This window comes from Symphalangus syndactylus, chromosome 7 (assembly GCF_028878055.3).
Source record: "Symphalangus syndactylus isolate Jambi chromosome 7, NHGRI_mSymSyn1-v2.1_pri, whole genome shotgun sequence".
Lineage (NCBI taxonomy): Eukaryota > Metazoa > Chordata > Mammalia > Primates > Hylobatidae > Symphalangus > Symphalangus syndactylus.
The window spans coordinates 52,359,377-52,373,213 of record NC_072429.2 but is presented as its reverse complement, the minus strand read 5'-3'; the positions used below and the strand labels follow the sequence as shown (position 1 = coordinate 52,373,213).

Here is a 13,837-nt window from a genome sequence, read left to right as displayed (position 1 = left end):
CCTCCCACCTCAGCCTCCTGAGCAGCTAGGATTACAGGTTTGTGCCACCACGCCTGGCTAATTTTTTTGTATTTTCAGTAGAGATGGGGTTTCACCATGTTGGCCAAGCTGGTTTCGAACTCCTGACCTCAAGTGATCTGCCTGCCTTGGCCTCCCAAAGTACTGGGACTGCAGGCAGGAACCACCGCACCTGGCTGCCTTTTTTTTGTATTTATTTCAAAATATTCTGTTTGCATGTATGTTACGCTTAGGTAGAGAATTCTGTTCTGCTGTTTGTTCTTTTGTTCTTTAATAGTTTTACTTAAAATTTAGGGGATTTAAGGAGTTTTAAAAAATATTTTCAACATTATAATGTATACATATATAAAAACATTGAACAAAACAGCTATATAATAGCCATTTAAAAATATTCCTGGATTTAGCTCAAATTGGTCTTTTGCTTGTTCTTTTTTTTTTTTTTACCCCCGAGACGGAGTCTTGCTCTGTCACCCAGGCTGGAGTATAGCGGCACAATCTCAGCTCACCGCAACCTCCACCTCTTGGTTTGCTTGTTCTTATACCCCCCCTGCTTACACATACCTTTTAAAATCTCTTTAGAAAAAAGTGGTTTCTCATGCTTAGATTCTAAAATTTTTCTTAATTTCCTAGAATAGTTTTTTAAAAAATCAACTTATAGGCCAGGCACAGTGGCTCACGTCTGTAATCCCATCACTTTGGGAGGCTGAGGCAGGCAGATAACCTGAGGTCAGGAGTTTGAGACCCACCTGGTCAACATGGTGAAACCCCGTCTCTACTAAAAATACAAAAATTAGCTGGGCATGGTGGCGCGCGCCTGTAGTCCCAGCTACTCAGGAGGCTGAGGCAGAAGAATCGCTTGAACCCGGGAGGCGGAGGTTGCAGTAAGCCAAAGATAGAGCCACTGCACTCCAGCCTGGGCGACAGAGCTAGACTTCATCTAAAAAAAAAAATCAACTTGTGAAAACTGAATAAAGTTAAATTATACTTCTGAGATTGTCATATACTATTAGGCAACAACATGATTATGACTATTAATGATGGAGACCTTCAGTGGAAGAGTTAGAAACCACTCATGTGTTTTTAACACCAGAGCTGACGATTTTCCTTTAGGTGAGTAAAAAAAATTTACTCTAACATTTTGGTGCCATCTTTGGTGAAGAACTTTCCCTATTTATAACTTATAGATTAACAGCCATGCAACAGAATGGAGTCCCAGCCACCCAGGAGAGGATGCAGTGGCGTCTTTTGCTGATGTTGGATGGGTAGCCAAAGAAGAAGGAGAGTGTTCAGCAAGACTGAGGTTAGTTTGGAAGGCTGTCAGAACTGAGATGCGATATCTATTTTTTTAAAGAATGATATTATTTGCAGCACTTATTTTTAATAGCCTAATTTTATCTCTAGTAATGCACCCTCTTGTTTTTCTTGAACAGTCTTCTTTTCTGTTTATTTTCCTTTTTTTCTGAGATTGGGTCTTGTTCTGTTTTTCAGGGTGGAGTGCAGTGGTGTGATCTTGCTTCACTTCAGCCTTGACCTCCCAGGCTCATGTGATTCTCCCACCTCAGCCTCCCTAGTAGCTGGGATTACAGGCATGCACCACCAACCCCGGCTAATTCTTTTTTTTTAGATAGAGTTGTTCTGTCACCCACGCTCCAGTGCAGTGGCGTGATCTCGGCTCATTGCAAGCTCCACCTCACAGGTTCAAGCGATTCTCCTGCCTCAGCTTCCTGAGTAGCTGGGGCTACAGGCATGCACCACCACGCCCAGCTAATTTGTGTATTTTTAGTAGAGACGGGGTTTCGCCATGTTAGCCAGGCTGGTCTTGATCTCCTGACCTCAGATGATCCACCTGCCTTGGCCTCCTGAAGTGCTGGGATTACAGACATGAGCCACCATGCCTGCCTAGCCTATTTTTTATTTTTTTTGTAGAGATGAGTTTTCACCATGTTGCCTAGGCTAGTCTGTTCATTTTCAAGACTTGGCTAGTATTTATAAAGTTTTTAGAGACATATAATTATGTCCTAAGTCCTCATTGACAGAATTCTTTGTCCTTCAGCAGTTTACATTCTGAGACCAGAAACAATGATCATTAATTTTTAGATAAGTACAGTAATTATAATAGTCTCATTGGGGCAAAGGGATCAATCTGGATCATAGTAGAGAATTTGTGTAATTGGAGAATGTTTCCTGAAAATTTTGAGTCAAAAGGAGATTAAGAAGGAAAGCGATACTGTAAAGTCTACAAAGTAATTACAGATGGTCACTGCAGGATGAGAGATGTTCAGCAAGACTTCTCAGGAGGAAACGCTAGAGCTCCATCATGAGGGCTGAGTGGGAGCCAAGTAAACGGAAGGCTGGTATTCCTAGAAGAGTAAAGAACTTGTTTAAAGGTAAAACCAGGAGACATTGTGGCATGTTTGGGAACTGCCAGATGGCTCAATGAGACTAGAGAGCAGAAAAGAAGGATAAGCTGTAGGAGATGAGGATGAGAAGTAGGTAGAGGTTTAAAGGTCTTACACGTGACACTAAGAAACATAGAAAAGTTCACGTTTGTGGAAAGCAATATAGAACCTGAAAGCAGTGTGGAACCATGGAAGAAATTTGAGCACTAGTAAAATCAACATGTAAGCAGTATGAAGAATAGAAAAGAGCCAGACCAAGAAATAGACCAACTAGGAGATGATCAGAATTTAACTGAATTAAGAAACTGGCAGAAGAGGTTCAAAGCCAAGTGAGATTCATAAGAATTAAAGTGACATAGAAACTTACTAGATATGGAGATTAAGGAAGGAGGAGCCTACGCAGTCAGAATCTAGTTATCCTAAATTCTCAGGTTTCCATCTAGGATAATTATAAGGATGGTAAAACAATTTTTTTTTTTTTTTTTTTTTTGAGACGGAGCCTTACTCAGTTGCTCAAGTGAGGCTGGAGTGCACTGGTGCGATCTGGGCTCACTGTGACCCCCACCTCCCAGGTTCTATCAGTTCTCCTGCCTCAGCCTCCCCAGTAGCTGGGATTACAGGTGCCTGCCATGATGCCCAGCTGATTTTTGTATTTTTAGTAGAGACGGGGTCTCACCATGTTGGCCAGGCTGGTCTCGAACTCCTGACCCCAGGTGATCCACCTGCCTTGACTTCTCAAGAGTGCTGCGATTATAGGCGTGAGCCACCGCGCCCAGCTGTAATTTATAGGAATACAGGAAAACAGATTGTTTTGGCTGGGGGTAATAAGAGAGAGTAGTCTAGTCTGGAATATATTATGTTTGAGTTTTCTGTGAAATATTCGCCTTGATCTAGAAACAGTTTATGTGAATGGATATTGGTAAGGAAGGCCTGTACTCTATAACATTTAGATAGAATGGTTGAATATGAGCATGCCCAAGAAGCATGTATAGAACATGAAGAGCATTTGTACCCTGAGTGAAGCCAGCATTTTGAAGTTAAAGGAAAGAAAAAGCCTCCTCCCCCTATCACCCTCCCCACCCCAACCCATCACCCAAAGAGCTAAGAGGCAGGAGAAGACCTGGTAGAGGGTATTGTTATGAAAGCAGAGGAGGTAGAGTTTTTATGGAAGAGGAGTAGCGATTAGTGTCAAATAGTTAGAGGCTAGGGAAATAGAAAAACTAGCAAGTTTCAATTTTGTTTTTCAGTTGGAAGATTATCATTGACTTTATTTAGCAAGAGTAATTTCATTTGAGTAGTATTAGCTGGATAAAACAAGAATAAGGCCGGGCGCGGTGGCTCACGCTTGTAATCCCAGCACTTTGGGAGGCCGAGGCGGGCGGATCACGAGGTCAGGAGATCGAGACCATGGTGAAACCCCGTCTCTACTAAAAATACAAAAAATTAGCCGGGCGTGGTGGCGGGCGCCTCTAGTCCCAGCTACTCGGAGAGGCTGAGGCAGGAGAATGGCGTGAACCCGGGAGGCGGAGCTTGCAGTGAGCCGAGATTGAGCCACTGCACTCCAGCCTGGGTGAAAAAGCGAGACTCCGTCTCCAAAAAAAAAAAAAAAACAAGAATAAAATAATCCAAGAGCAAAGAAGGAATTTGATTTGAATGACAAGTAGAAATAACGACATAGCAGTAGATAAACACAGGGATTGCAGGATTAGCAGGTAAAGAGCCTTTCTTTTTTAAGATGTTTATTTTATTTAAACTTTTTATTTTGAGATAATTGTAGATTCTTCACATGCATATTTATAAGAAACAATACAGAGAAATTCCCCATGCTTTTCACTCAGTCTCCTTCAATGGTAACATCCTGCAAAACTGTAGTACAATATCACAGCAGGGTATTGATGTTGATAAGTCAAGATGCAGGACATTTCCATACTACAGAGATCCTCCAGTTGCCCTGTTATGGCCACGCATACTTCTCTTCCATCCCCAACCTCAACTCCTTCTTAATGACTAGCAACTACTAATCTGTTCATTTTAACTATTTTTATCATTTAAAGAATGTCACATACATTAAATCATGTAATATGTAACTTTTTTTTTTTTTTGAGACAGAGTCTCACTCTGTCACCCAGGCTGGAGTGCGGGGATGCAGTCTTGGCTTACTGCAACCTCCGCCTCCTGGGTTTAAGCAATTATCTTGCCTCAGCCTCCCAAGTAGCTGGGGTTGCAGGTATGTGCCACCATACCTGGCTAATTTTTGTATTTTTAGTGGATACGGGATTTCACCATGCTGTCCAGGCTGGTCTTGAACTCCTGACCTCAAGTAATTCATCTGCCTCTGCTTCCCAAAGTGCTGGGATTACAGGTGTGAGCCACTGTGCCTGGCCAATATGTAACCTTTGAGACTGGCTTTTTTTTTTTTGAGACAGAGACACTCTGTCACCCAGGCTGGAGTGCAGTAGTGTGATCTCGGCTCACTGCAACCTCCGCCTCCCAGGTTTAAGCGATTCTTCTGCCTCAGCCTCCCAAGTAGCTGGGATTACAGGTGCCTGCCTCCATGCCTGGCTAATTTTTGTATTTTTAGTAGAGACAGGGTTTCACCATGTTGGCCAGGCTAGTCTCGAACTCCTGACCTCAGGTTATCTGCCCGCCTCAGCCTCCCTAAGTGCTGGGATTACAGGCGTGAGCCACCGTGCCTGGCCAAACAAAGGTGTCTCTCCAAGTCAGAATCGAACCAGCACCTAACGATGGCCATGGGCGTGCACCTACAGTCCTCCGCTCTACCAGCTGAGCTATTGAAGGGGGCGGGACTGGCTTTTTAAACTCAGCATTATTCTCTGGCTATTCATCTAAATTGTTGTGTGCATCAAGAGCTTGATCCTTTTTAATTGCTCAGTAGTAGTCATTGGTATGGATGTATTACAGTTTGTTTAATCATGCAGTAATTGATGGACATCTAGGTTGATTCCAGTTTTTGGCTGTTAAAGAAAGTTAGTATATAAACATTTGTGTATAGGTTTTTGAGTGACTGACTATAAGTTTTCGTTTTTCTGGGATAAATGTCCATGAGTGCAGTTGCTGGGTCAAATAGTAGTTACCTAGTTTTTCAAGAAACTGACAAACTGTTTTCTAGAGCCTATTTTATATCCTTCTGGCAGTATATGGCTAATTCAGTTTCTCTGCATTATTTCCTTAATAGCTAATGATGTTAAACATCTTCTTATGCCATCTGTATATTCTTTCCGGTAAAATGTATCGTGTCTTTTGCTTATTTTCTAACTGGATATTTTTGAGATTTCTTTATATATTCTAGATATGAATCCTTGTCACATATATGGTTTATAAATATTTTCTCCTACTCTGTGGCTTGTCTTTTCATACATTTAATGGGGTCTTTCATAGAGCAAAAGTTTTTCGTTTTGATGAAGTCTAATTTATTTATTTTTTTTATTGATCATGCTTTTGGTGTCAAATCTAAGAGCCTAGCCCTAGATCCTGAGACTTCTTTTTCCCTAAGAGGTTTATAGTTTTATATTTTACATTTGAGTCCATGATTTTTTTTTTTTTTTTTTTTTTCAGAAGGATCTGGCTCTGTCACCCAGGCTGGAGTGCAGCGGCACGATCATAGCTCACTGTAACCTCTGCCTCCTGGGCTCAAGCGATCCTCTCACCTTAACCTCCTAAGTAGCTGGGGTTACAGATGTATGCCACCATGCCTGGCTGTTTTTCGTAAAGATGGGTTTTCGCTATGTTGCCCAGGCTGTTCTCAAACTCCTGAGTTCAAGCGATCCGCCCACCTTAGCCTCTCAAAGTGCTGGGATTACAGGTGTGAGCCACTGTGCCCAGCCTTAAATTCGTGATTCTTTTCAAGTTAATTTTTTCATACAGGTTGAGCAGCCCTAATTTGAAAATCCAAAATCCAGAAGTGTTCCAAACTCCAAATTTTTTAAAAATGGAATTAAAAAAAAACTTTTAGGTTCAGGGATACATGTGCTGGTTAGTTACATGGGTAAATTGCATGTTATGGGTGTTTGGTGTACAGATTATTTCATCACTCAGGTAATAAGCATAGGACTCAATAGGTAGTTTTTTGATCCTTACCCTTCACTCTTAAGTAGGCCCTGGAGTGTGTTGTTCCCTTCTTTTTCTTTTTGAGACGGAGTTTCACTCTTGTTGCCCAGGCTGGAGTGCAATGGCATGATCTCGGCTCACTGCAACCTCCACCTCCTGGGTTTGAGCGATTTTCATGCCTCAGCCTCCCAAGCAGCTGGGATTACAGGTATGCACCACCACACCCACCTAATTTTTGAATTTTTAGTAGAGACGGGGTTTCACCATGTTGGTCAGGCTGGTCTCGAACTCCTGACATCAGGTGGTCACCCGCCTTGGCCTCCCAAAGTGCTGGGATTACAGGCGGGAGCCACCGCACCCAGCTGTTCTCTTCTTTTTGTCCATGTGCACTCAGTGTTTAGCTCTCACTTATAAGCGAGAACATGTGGTGTTTGGTTTTCTGTTCCTGTGTGAGTTTGCTTAGGACAGTGGCTTCCAGCTCCATCCATGTTGCTGCAAAAGAATGATCTCCTTGTTTTTTGTGACTGTGTAGTATTCCATGGGGTCCAGCTACCACATTTTCTTTATCCAGTCTACCACTGATGGACATTTAGGTTGGCTCCATGTCTGTGCTGTTGTGAATAGTGCTGCGATGAACATGTGTGCTTGTGTCCTTTTGGTAGAATGATTTATTTTCCTTTGGGTATATACCCAATAGAGGGATTGCTGGGTCAAACAATAGTTCTCTTTTAAGTTCTCTGAGAAATCTTCATGTTCCTTTCCACAGTGGCTGAGCTAATTTACATTCCCACCAGCAGTGTATAACTATTCCCCTTCTCTGCAACCATACCAGCATCTCAGGCAGTGGGCAGGGCCATAAAGCTCCCAAGCAATTAATTCCTTCGTCTTTGGAGTTCCTCAGCTTTCCCACGGAGCCTGGAGCTGCAATCCACCTCCTTCAAAGTGTCTGTGGATTCTCTGGCTTTCCTGGTATGTTCCTGCAGTAGTTTTTGGAGCCAAAGTTCACCATGTGGATCTCTACACACTGCTCTGTTTGTCCAAGTGGGAGCCGCAAGTTAGTCCTGCCTGCTCTCTGCCATCTTCCCCGAATGGGACCTACCCTTCTGTGTTTATAACTTACAGTTTAAGTCCCTATAGAAACAAATTCTATTTAAGACTGTTCATATGTTGCAGTTTGTTTTTCTGCCTCTCATATTTATATTTGTATGAAAGCTGAAGCTCTTCAATATATTATTTCTTCCTTGAAATTTATGTTGATGACATTTCTATAACAATTATTTATAATGTCATATTATTATGTCTCCAGGAAAACAGGATACATATGAGTCTTTCATAATTGGTTATTATAGAAATGATTTTTTTCAAATGCACTGAACTTGAGATTTTTATTTATAAACTAGAAGTACAGGCCGAGTGCAGTGGCTCATGCTTATAATCCCAGCACTTTGGGAGGTCGAGGTGGGTGGGTTGCTTGACCCCAGGAGTTCAAGACGAGCCTGGGCAACATGGCAAAACCCCATCTCTACAAAAAATACCAGAATTAGCTGGGTGTGGTGGTGCACACCTGTTGTCCTTGCTACCTGAGGGTCTGAGGTGGTAGGATTGCTTGAGCCTGGGAGGTCAAGGCTGCAGTGAACCATGAATGCACCATTGCACTCCAGCCTCAGCGATGGATCGAGACCTGTCTTCAAAAAAAAAAAAAAAAGAAAACAAAAAAAAGGGCAGCATATTTCTGTGAAATAGAAGTATTCTACTTTGAGAAGAGAATTTTAAATAACGAGAAAACTATTAAGTACAGTGGCATGCAGAAAGTAAGGCCTCGTTTTTTCTCTTTTCTGTGCACATTTTCATTTCCTTTTTAATTAACAGAAGCATTGACATCCTGATAACTGATGATCAGTTATCAATGTAACTGATAATCTCATCTTAGATAATGTGTTCTCTTTCATAGTAGTATTCTAAGGAGAATGTACAGTCTGTGAAAGGAAAATAAACCTTGGGACTCCCAAATCACTAAGCCAAAGGGAAAAGTCAAGCTGGGAACTGCATCAGGCAAACCTGCCGCCCAAAGCTTTGCATCAGAGCAAAGCTGCCTCTGTAGCTATGTAAGATAGCTACATTATAAAAAAGCTACATACCTCTCTTACAATTTGCCTACTAGGAAATTCCTTGTGGGCCCCAAGATCCTCACCCTAAAACAGTTCTGCTAAATTTGACTCTGACAATGTGAATTGATAGCTTTTCTTCCCAGGTATTGGAAAAGGACAGAACTCAAAAGTTACCCCTCTGCTCACCTGAGACAAATGCATATCTGATTGCTTCATCTGCCCTATGTTTATTTTATGTAAAAATGCAGATTCACTGAGCTAGAGGAATGCATAAGTGACTATTCCTCTACTGCCCCTCACATGTGAACAGCTGATCAGAGACTTGAATGTAAACTTTTGTCTCTTATCTACCCCCACCTTTTAAAAATTTCTTCCTCTTTCACTAATATCTGCCCTTTCTCCTTTAAATATTGAAGCCCTCAAAATCATCTTTGGAGAAAGGCACTGATCTGTCTCCCAGGTGCACATCTTTAACCTTGGTAAAATAAACTTCTAAATTGTTTGAGACCTGTCTCAGATACTTTTTGGTTTATAAGTCTTTGGATAAATATACAGTATAACATTTGTACTGTATGATGAAATTAAAGACTATAATCTCTGAGGCCTTTAGTTGACATCATAGACATTGTCATCAAGCGTTTGATTGCTTCCGAAGTAGAAAAGCAGCTAAGGAGTTTTGAAATATTTCAAGTTTAATTTGTTCATTCTATATTAATATATTAATTTCTAATTGTATCCAGTTCTTCTGTAGAGTGTCACACACAATATCAAGCTCATTTACTAAATAAAAATTTATAGGTTCATAGGGCTTAAAAATGTTTCAGATAGCTGTTTTCCTTATCCTAGGATGCTTGCAATCTAATGAGGAAGATAAACATATTTATAAAAATCTGTAATATAAGGATAGTGAATAAAGTGAGACTGAGGTGATGATATCCAGCTTAATTTTTCAAGTGTCAGCATTAAGTATAAGATGGAATGTGCTGTTTTTTTAAGGAGTCTCAGGGAAGATCCCCATCCTCTTAGAGGGTGACAGAGTGGCAAGAGTCTATAGGAAATACTTAACAAGCAAGCAGGCTGGCTCCACAGTGCCAGAGGTGCAAGAGTAGGCCAGGAGACTCGGTGGATCAGAGCAAGCAAGGTTTCCTACTCACAGCACATCAATCTGCAGATGTTACTGGTTTCTATTTTATTCTTCATTACTTGACAGTAGACATGAACTGATAAACATGTTATTAAAATAGTATATTCAAGGAAGAAAGATTATTTTTGTTAAATACCACTTTTAGGAAGATCCAACTTCTGAAATATAAAACAGCAGAAGGGTTGTGTTGAACAGAGCCTAAAACAGCTAATGAGGGAATCCCACTAGTTTTCTGGGTCTGTAGCCTACAACACTCCTGCCTGTTCCCACTGTAGATTTCTCATGGATTGCTTCCTCTGTCAAAATGATTTCCCATTCTGGTTGTCTTTATCCAGCCACTTGCCCACTTTGAAAAGATGGTTAGTTTTCTTTTCTTTGTTTCTTCTTTTTTTTTTTTTTTTTTTTTGAGACAGAGTCTTGCTGTGTTGCCTAGGCTGGAATGCAGTGGCATGATCTTGGCTCACTGCAACCTCTGCTTCCTAGGTTCAAGCGATTCTCTTGCCTCAGCCTCCCAAGTAGCTGGTATTACAGGCGCCCGCCAACACACCCAGCTAATCTTTGTACTTTTAGTAGAGATGGGGTTTCACCATGTTGGCCAGGCTGGTCTTGAACTCCTGACCTCAAGTGATCCGCCTGCCTCAGATTATTAATTTTCTACCCAACTTTATATTTCAGGAAACTAAATTGCCAGTTTTTTCTCCCTGGATTCTAGGACAATAGAGTGTGTTTTTTTACATTTCTAGGTTGTTCTGTAAACTAAAAAGATGAGGGAGGGTCAGTAGAAATCATTTTGGGAATAGGGCACATCTAATTTAAAACTGTGTCAGATTTTGAGTTTCCCTTCACTATGAGATGAGGGGACAGGACCCCAGAGGTGTATTATATTTAACTTAGGGTTCTTCAATATGGGTGATGGAGCTAAAAAGGCCTTTGCATTTATGTAAATTGTGCTACAAAAGTGGCTTCCCTTGACAGTAACAAGGAAAAAAGAGAGCTAGATAATTCAGTGTAGTGTTATTCTGAGTAAGAACCTGTGTGCCTTAGGGAATTTTGGACCCAATATAAACAAAATATAACCAAAACAAATGAACGAAACCAGTAGAAATCTCACTAGCAGAAATTGGTATCCGGAAAATGGTTTTAAGAAACATCAGTTAACTGTTAAAAGTTTAAGGTAATGAAAAAAAAAAAAAAGGAAAGGAAGAAATATCAGGCCTGCATAATATAATCCCAACACTTTGGGAGGCTTGAGGCCAGGAGTTCAAGACCAGCCTTGGCAACATTGTGAGACCCTGTCTCTTAAAAAAAAGAAAAGAAAAAAATTAGCCAGGCATGGGTGGCACGCACCTGTAGTCCTAGCTACTCAGGAAGCTGAGGCAGGAGGATCACTTGAACCTAGAAGTTGGCAGTGTGGGTAACAGCAAGATCCTGTCTCAAAAAAAGAGAAACATCACCCTTTGGCTGTTTATCTTCTGTTTTTGGTACATCCATGCTTGATGTCTCTGTTATTTATTTGTTTATTTTTTTTTGAGACAGAGTCTTGCATTGTCATCCAAGCTGGAGTGCAGTGGCGTGATCTCGGCTCACTGCAACTGCCGCCTCCCAGGTTCAAGTGATTCTTGTACCTCGGCCTCACAAGTAGCTGGGATTACAGGTGCCTGCCACCATACTCGGCTAATTCTTGTATTTTTAGTAGAGACAAGGTTGCACCCTGTTGGCCCAGGCTGGTCTTTAACTCCTGACCTCAGGTGATCCACCCACCTCGGGCTCCCAAAGTGCTGGTATTACAGGTGTGAGTCACCCCACCTGGCCTCTTTGTTATTTTTGTTTTTGTATTTGCTTTTATTTCTTAAAATTTCTCTGAATTACAAAAATTCTTGCAAGAGTCTATCTCTTATTTTGGATTTATTCTGTCTTTGTAATCTAGTTCTTAATAGCCCTCTGTTCTTAAGGGTGGCAAAACAGATTGGTTTTAAGAATGAATGGTTTGTTGACTGTCTTACAAAATAACTCAGGGCTCGGTGGCTCATGCTTGTAATTCAAGTACTTTGGGAGGCCAAAGCTGGAGGATCCTTTGAGCCGCGGAGTTATACCAGCCTGGGCAACATAGGGAGACCCTATCTGGGCTCTTAAACCTTCATAGGTCCTATAATTACTATGTTTGAGCCCATAAATATTAAAGTACTTCACATAAGGAAATGCCGAATTATATAATTAAAGATAGAAAAGTAGTATAAAGTACAGTTCTTCACTGTTAATTAAATTGTTTTGTCAAAGGTCCTAAACTTTTTTGCTCTTACCCTGGCACAATAGTGTTCAAGATTAAAGAGTAATTTGTCCTTTATTTTCAGTAAAAAGAGCAAAAAGATAAAAATTCATCATGCAAGCTATGGGGAGATATAGAAAGTTAATCCTTTTTTTTAAAAAAACACTGTAGTTTCTGCTTAATACTTATTAATTTTCTCTTACAGTTTATTTTGCCTTGAAGATATTTTAAAGAAAGTAAGCTGTTCAAATATGCCTTGCAATTGCTATCTTAATCTAGTGTGTCATATTATCTTGTTCCAATTCTGGAACAAGATTATTGAAGGGTAAATGTTCATAGAATTTGAAGACTGGCTTACTTGAATGATAACATTTTAAAGCAAACTTGTAAGCATTTAATACTTTTAGATCCTGTAATGTCTAGGAGAATTTTAGGGGAGGAAGGATATAATCTTTACTGATGTGACCACTAGTTTTTAAATAAACAGTACTATAATGTCATTTTTCATTTATCAGCAACAAAGGTTCTGGTATCCAACATTTATTTTCTGTATATAGGCTCCATGAATCCTCTACATAATATGAAAACAATCATCCTTATTTCCATTCATAGTTATGAATATATTCATTCTTTCAGGTAGGTTTGACAAACAAAGCAAACTTTTGCTTTGCGGAAATGCGAAGACGGCAGGGGTCTAGAGATACATACTTCTTCACAGGTTCTGTTCTTCTCTCTTCTCAGTTCCACTTCCATTCGTTGTCACTTCCAGGTACCCCTCATCCCTGACACGCATGGCTGTGGAGCATGTCCTCTGTCCTAAGAACACTGCATCTGATTGGTCTCTTCCTCTAAACTCACAGTTACTACTCCTGTTCCTTCTTTCTGCACTACAGTTTTGAATAAGTATGCTACTTTATTTCTACATTTATTTGAGAATGCTACATTTTGCATAGATCTGGTTTTAAGACTAGAATTTTATCACTCCTGCTATCCTACCTACCTGCATTTCCTTTAGTTCTTTCAAGAAGTAGTTTTAAAAAAAATCATTATTGTTCAGTTTTATTAAACCCAAAACATTACCAAGAATATATATGAAGAAGCATATTAAGAATATATTATGATGTTAAATGTAATTTAATATAAATATAAATGCTCCCTACCCCCTTAATGGTTCATTCAATAAACTGACTAATTTTTATTTACTTGTAACTTAATGTACTTGTTGTATAGAACTATTTAGCAAAATTATTTGCGCTACTCTTTGAAGGAGAGGTAGAAATCAGAATTTAGCCAGTTGTATCAACAAAGAGCCAAAGTTTTAATGACTTATTAAAAAAGTATTTTCCTTATTGTAGGTTGATTAGAGCACATACATCTAATCTATAACTTCTATAACATATCTTGCAGTATATTGATTGATATATTTTATCAGAGCATTGGTACTGTTCTTCATGGGAGTTTTTTCCTTTGCTTAATCTTCCTGTACCACTTTTTTTTTCCCCCCCGATATGAGGTCTCACCCTGTCGCCCAGGCTGGCATGCAGTAGCATAAATACAGCTCACTGCAGCCTCAACCTCCTGGGCTCAATCAGTTCTCTTGCCGCAGCCTCCTGAGTAGCTGAGACCCCAGGTACATGCCACCACACCTGGCTAGTTTTTAAATTTTTTTGCAGAGATGGGGTCTTGCCTTGTTACCCAGGCTGATCTTGAACTCCTGGACTCAAGCAATCCTTCCACCTCGGCCTCCCAAAGTGCTGGAATTACAGTTGTAAGCCACTGTGCCCAGCCTAATCTTCCTGTACTTAAAAAAAAAAAAAAAATTAACTGTTTTTTC

The 13,837-nt window shown here is 40.3% G+C and overlaps 1 protein-coding gene across 10 annotated transcripts in view; it reads left to right on the top strand.

Moving 5' to 3' along the window:
- The window catches only part of MTFR1 (mitochondrial fission regulator 1), a 141,744-nt gene that overhangs the window by 48,863 nt on the left and 79,044 nt on the right, over nucleotides 1-13,837 (top strand). For all 10 annotated transcript variants that reach the window (XM_063643265.1, XM_055286215.2, XM_055286213.2 and 7 more), the window contains one exon: nucleotides 1,203-1,318. In XM_063643265.1, the coding sequence (XP_063499335.1) occupies nucleotides 1,203-1,318 (116 nt within the window). The remainder of the gene's footprint in view (nucleotides 1-1,202; nucleotides 1,319-13,837) is intronic.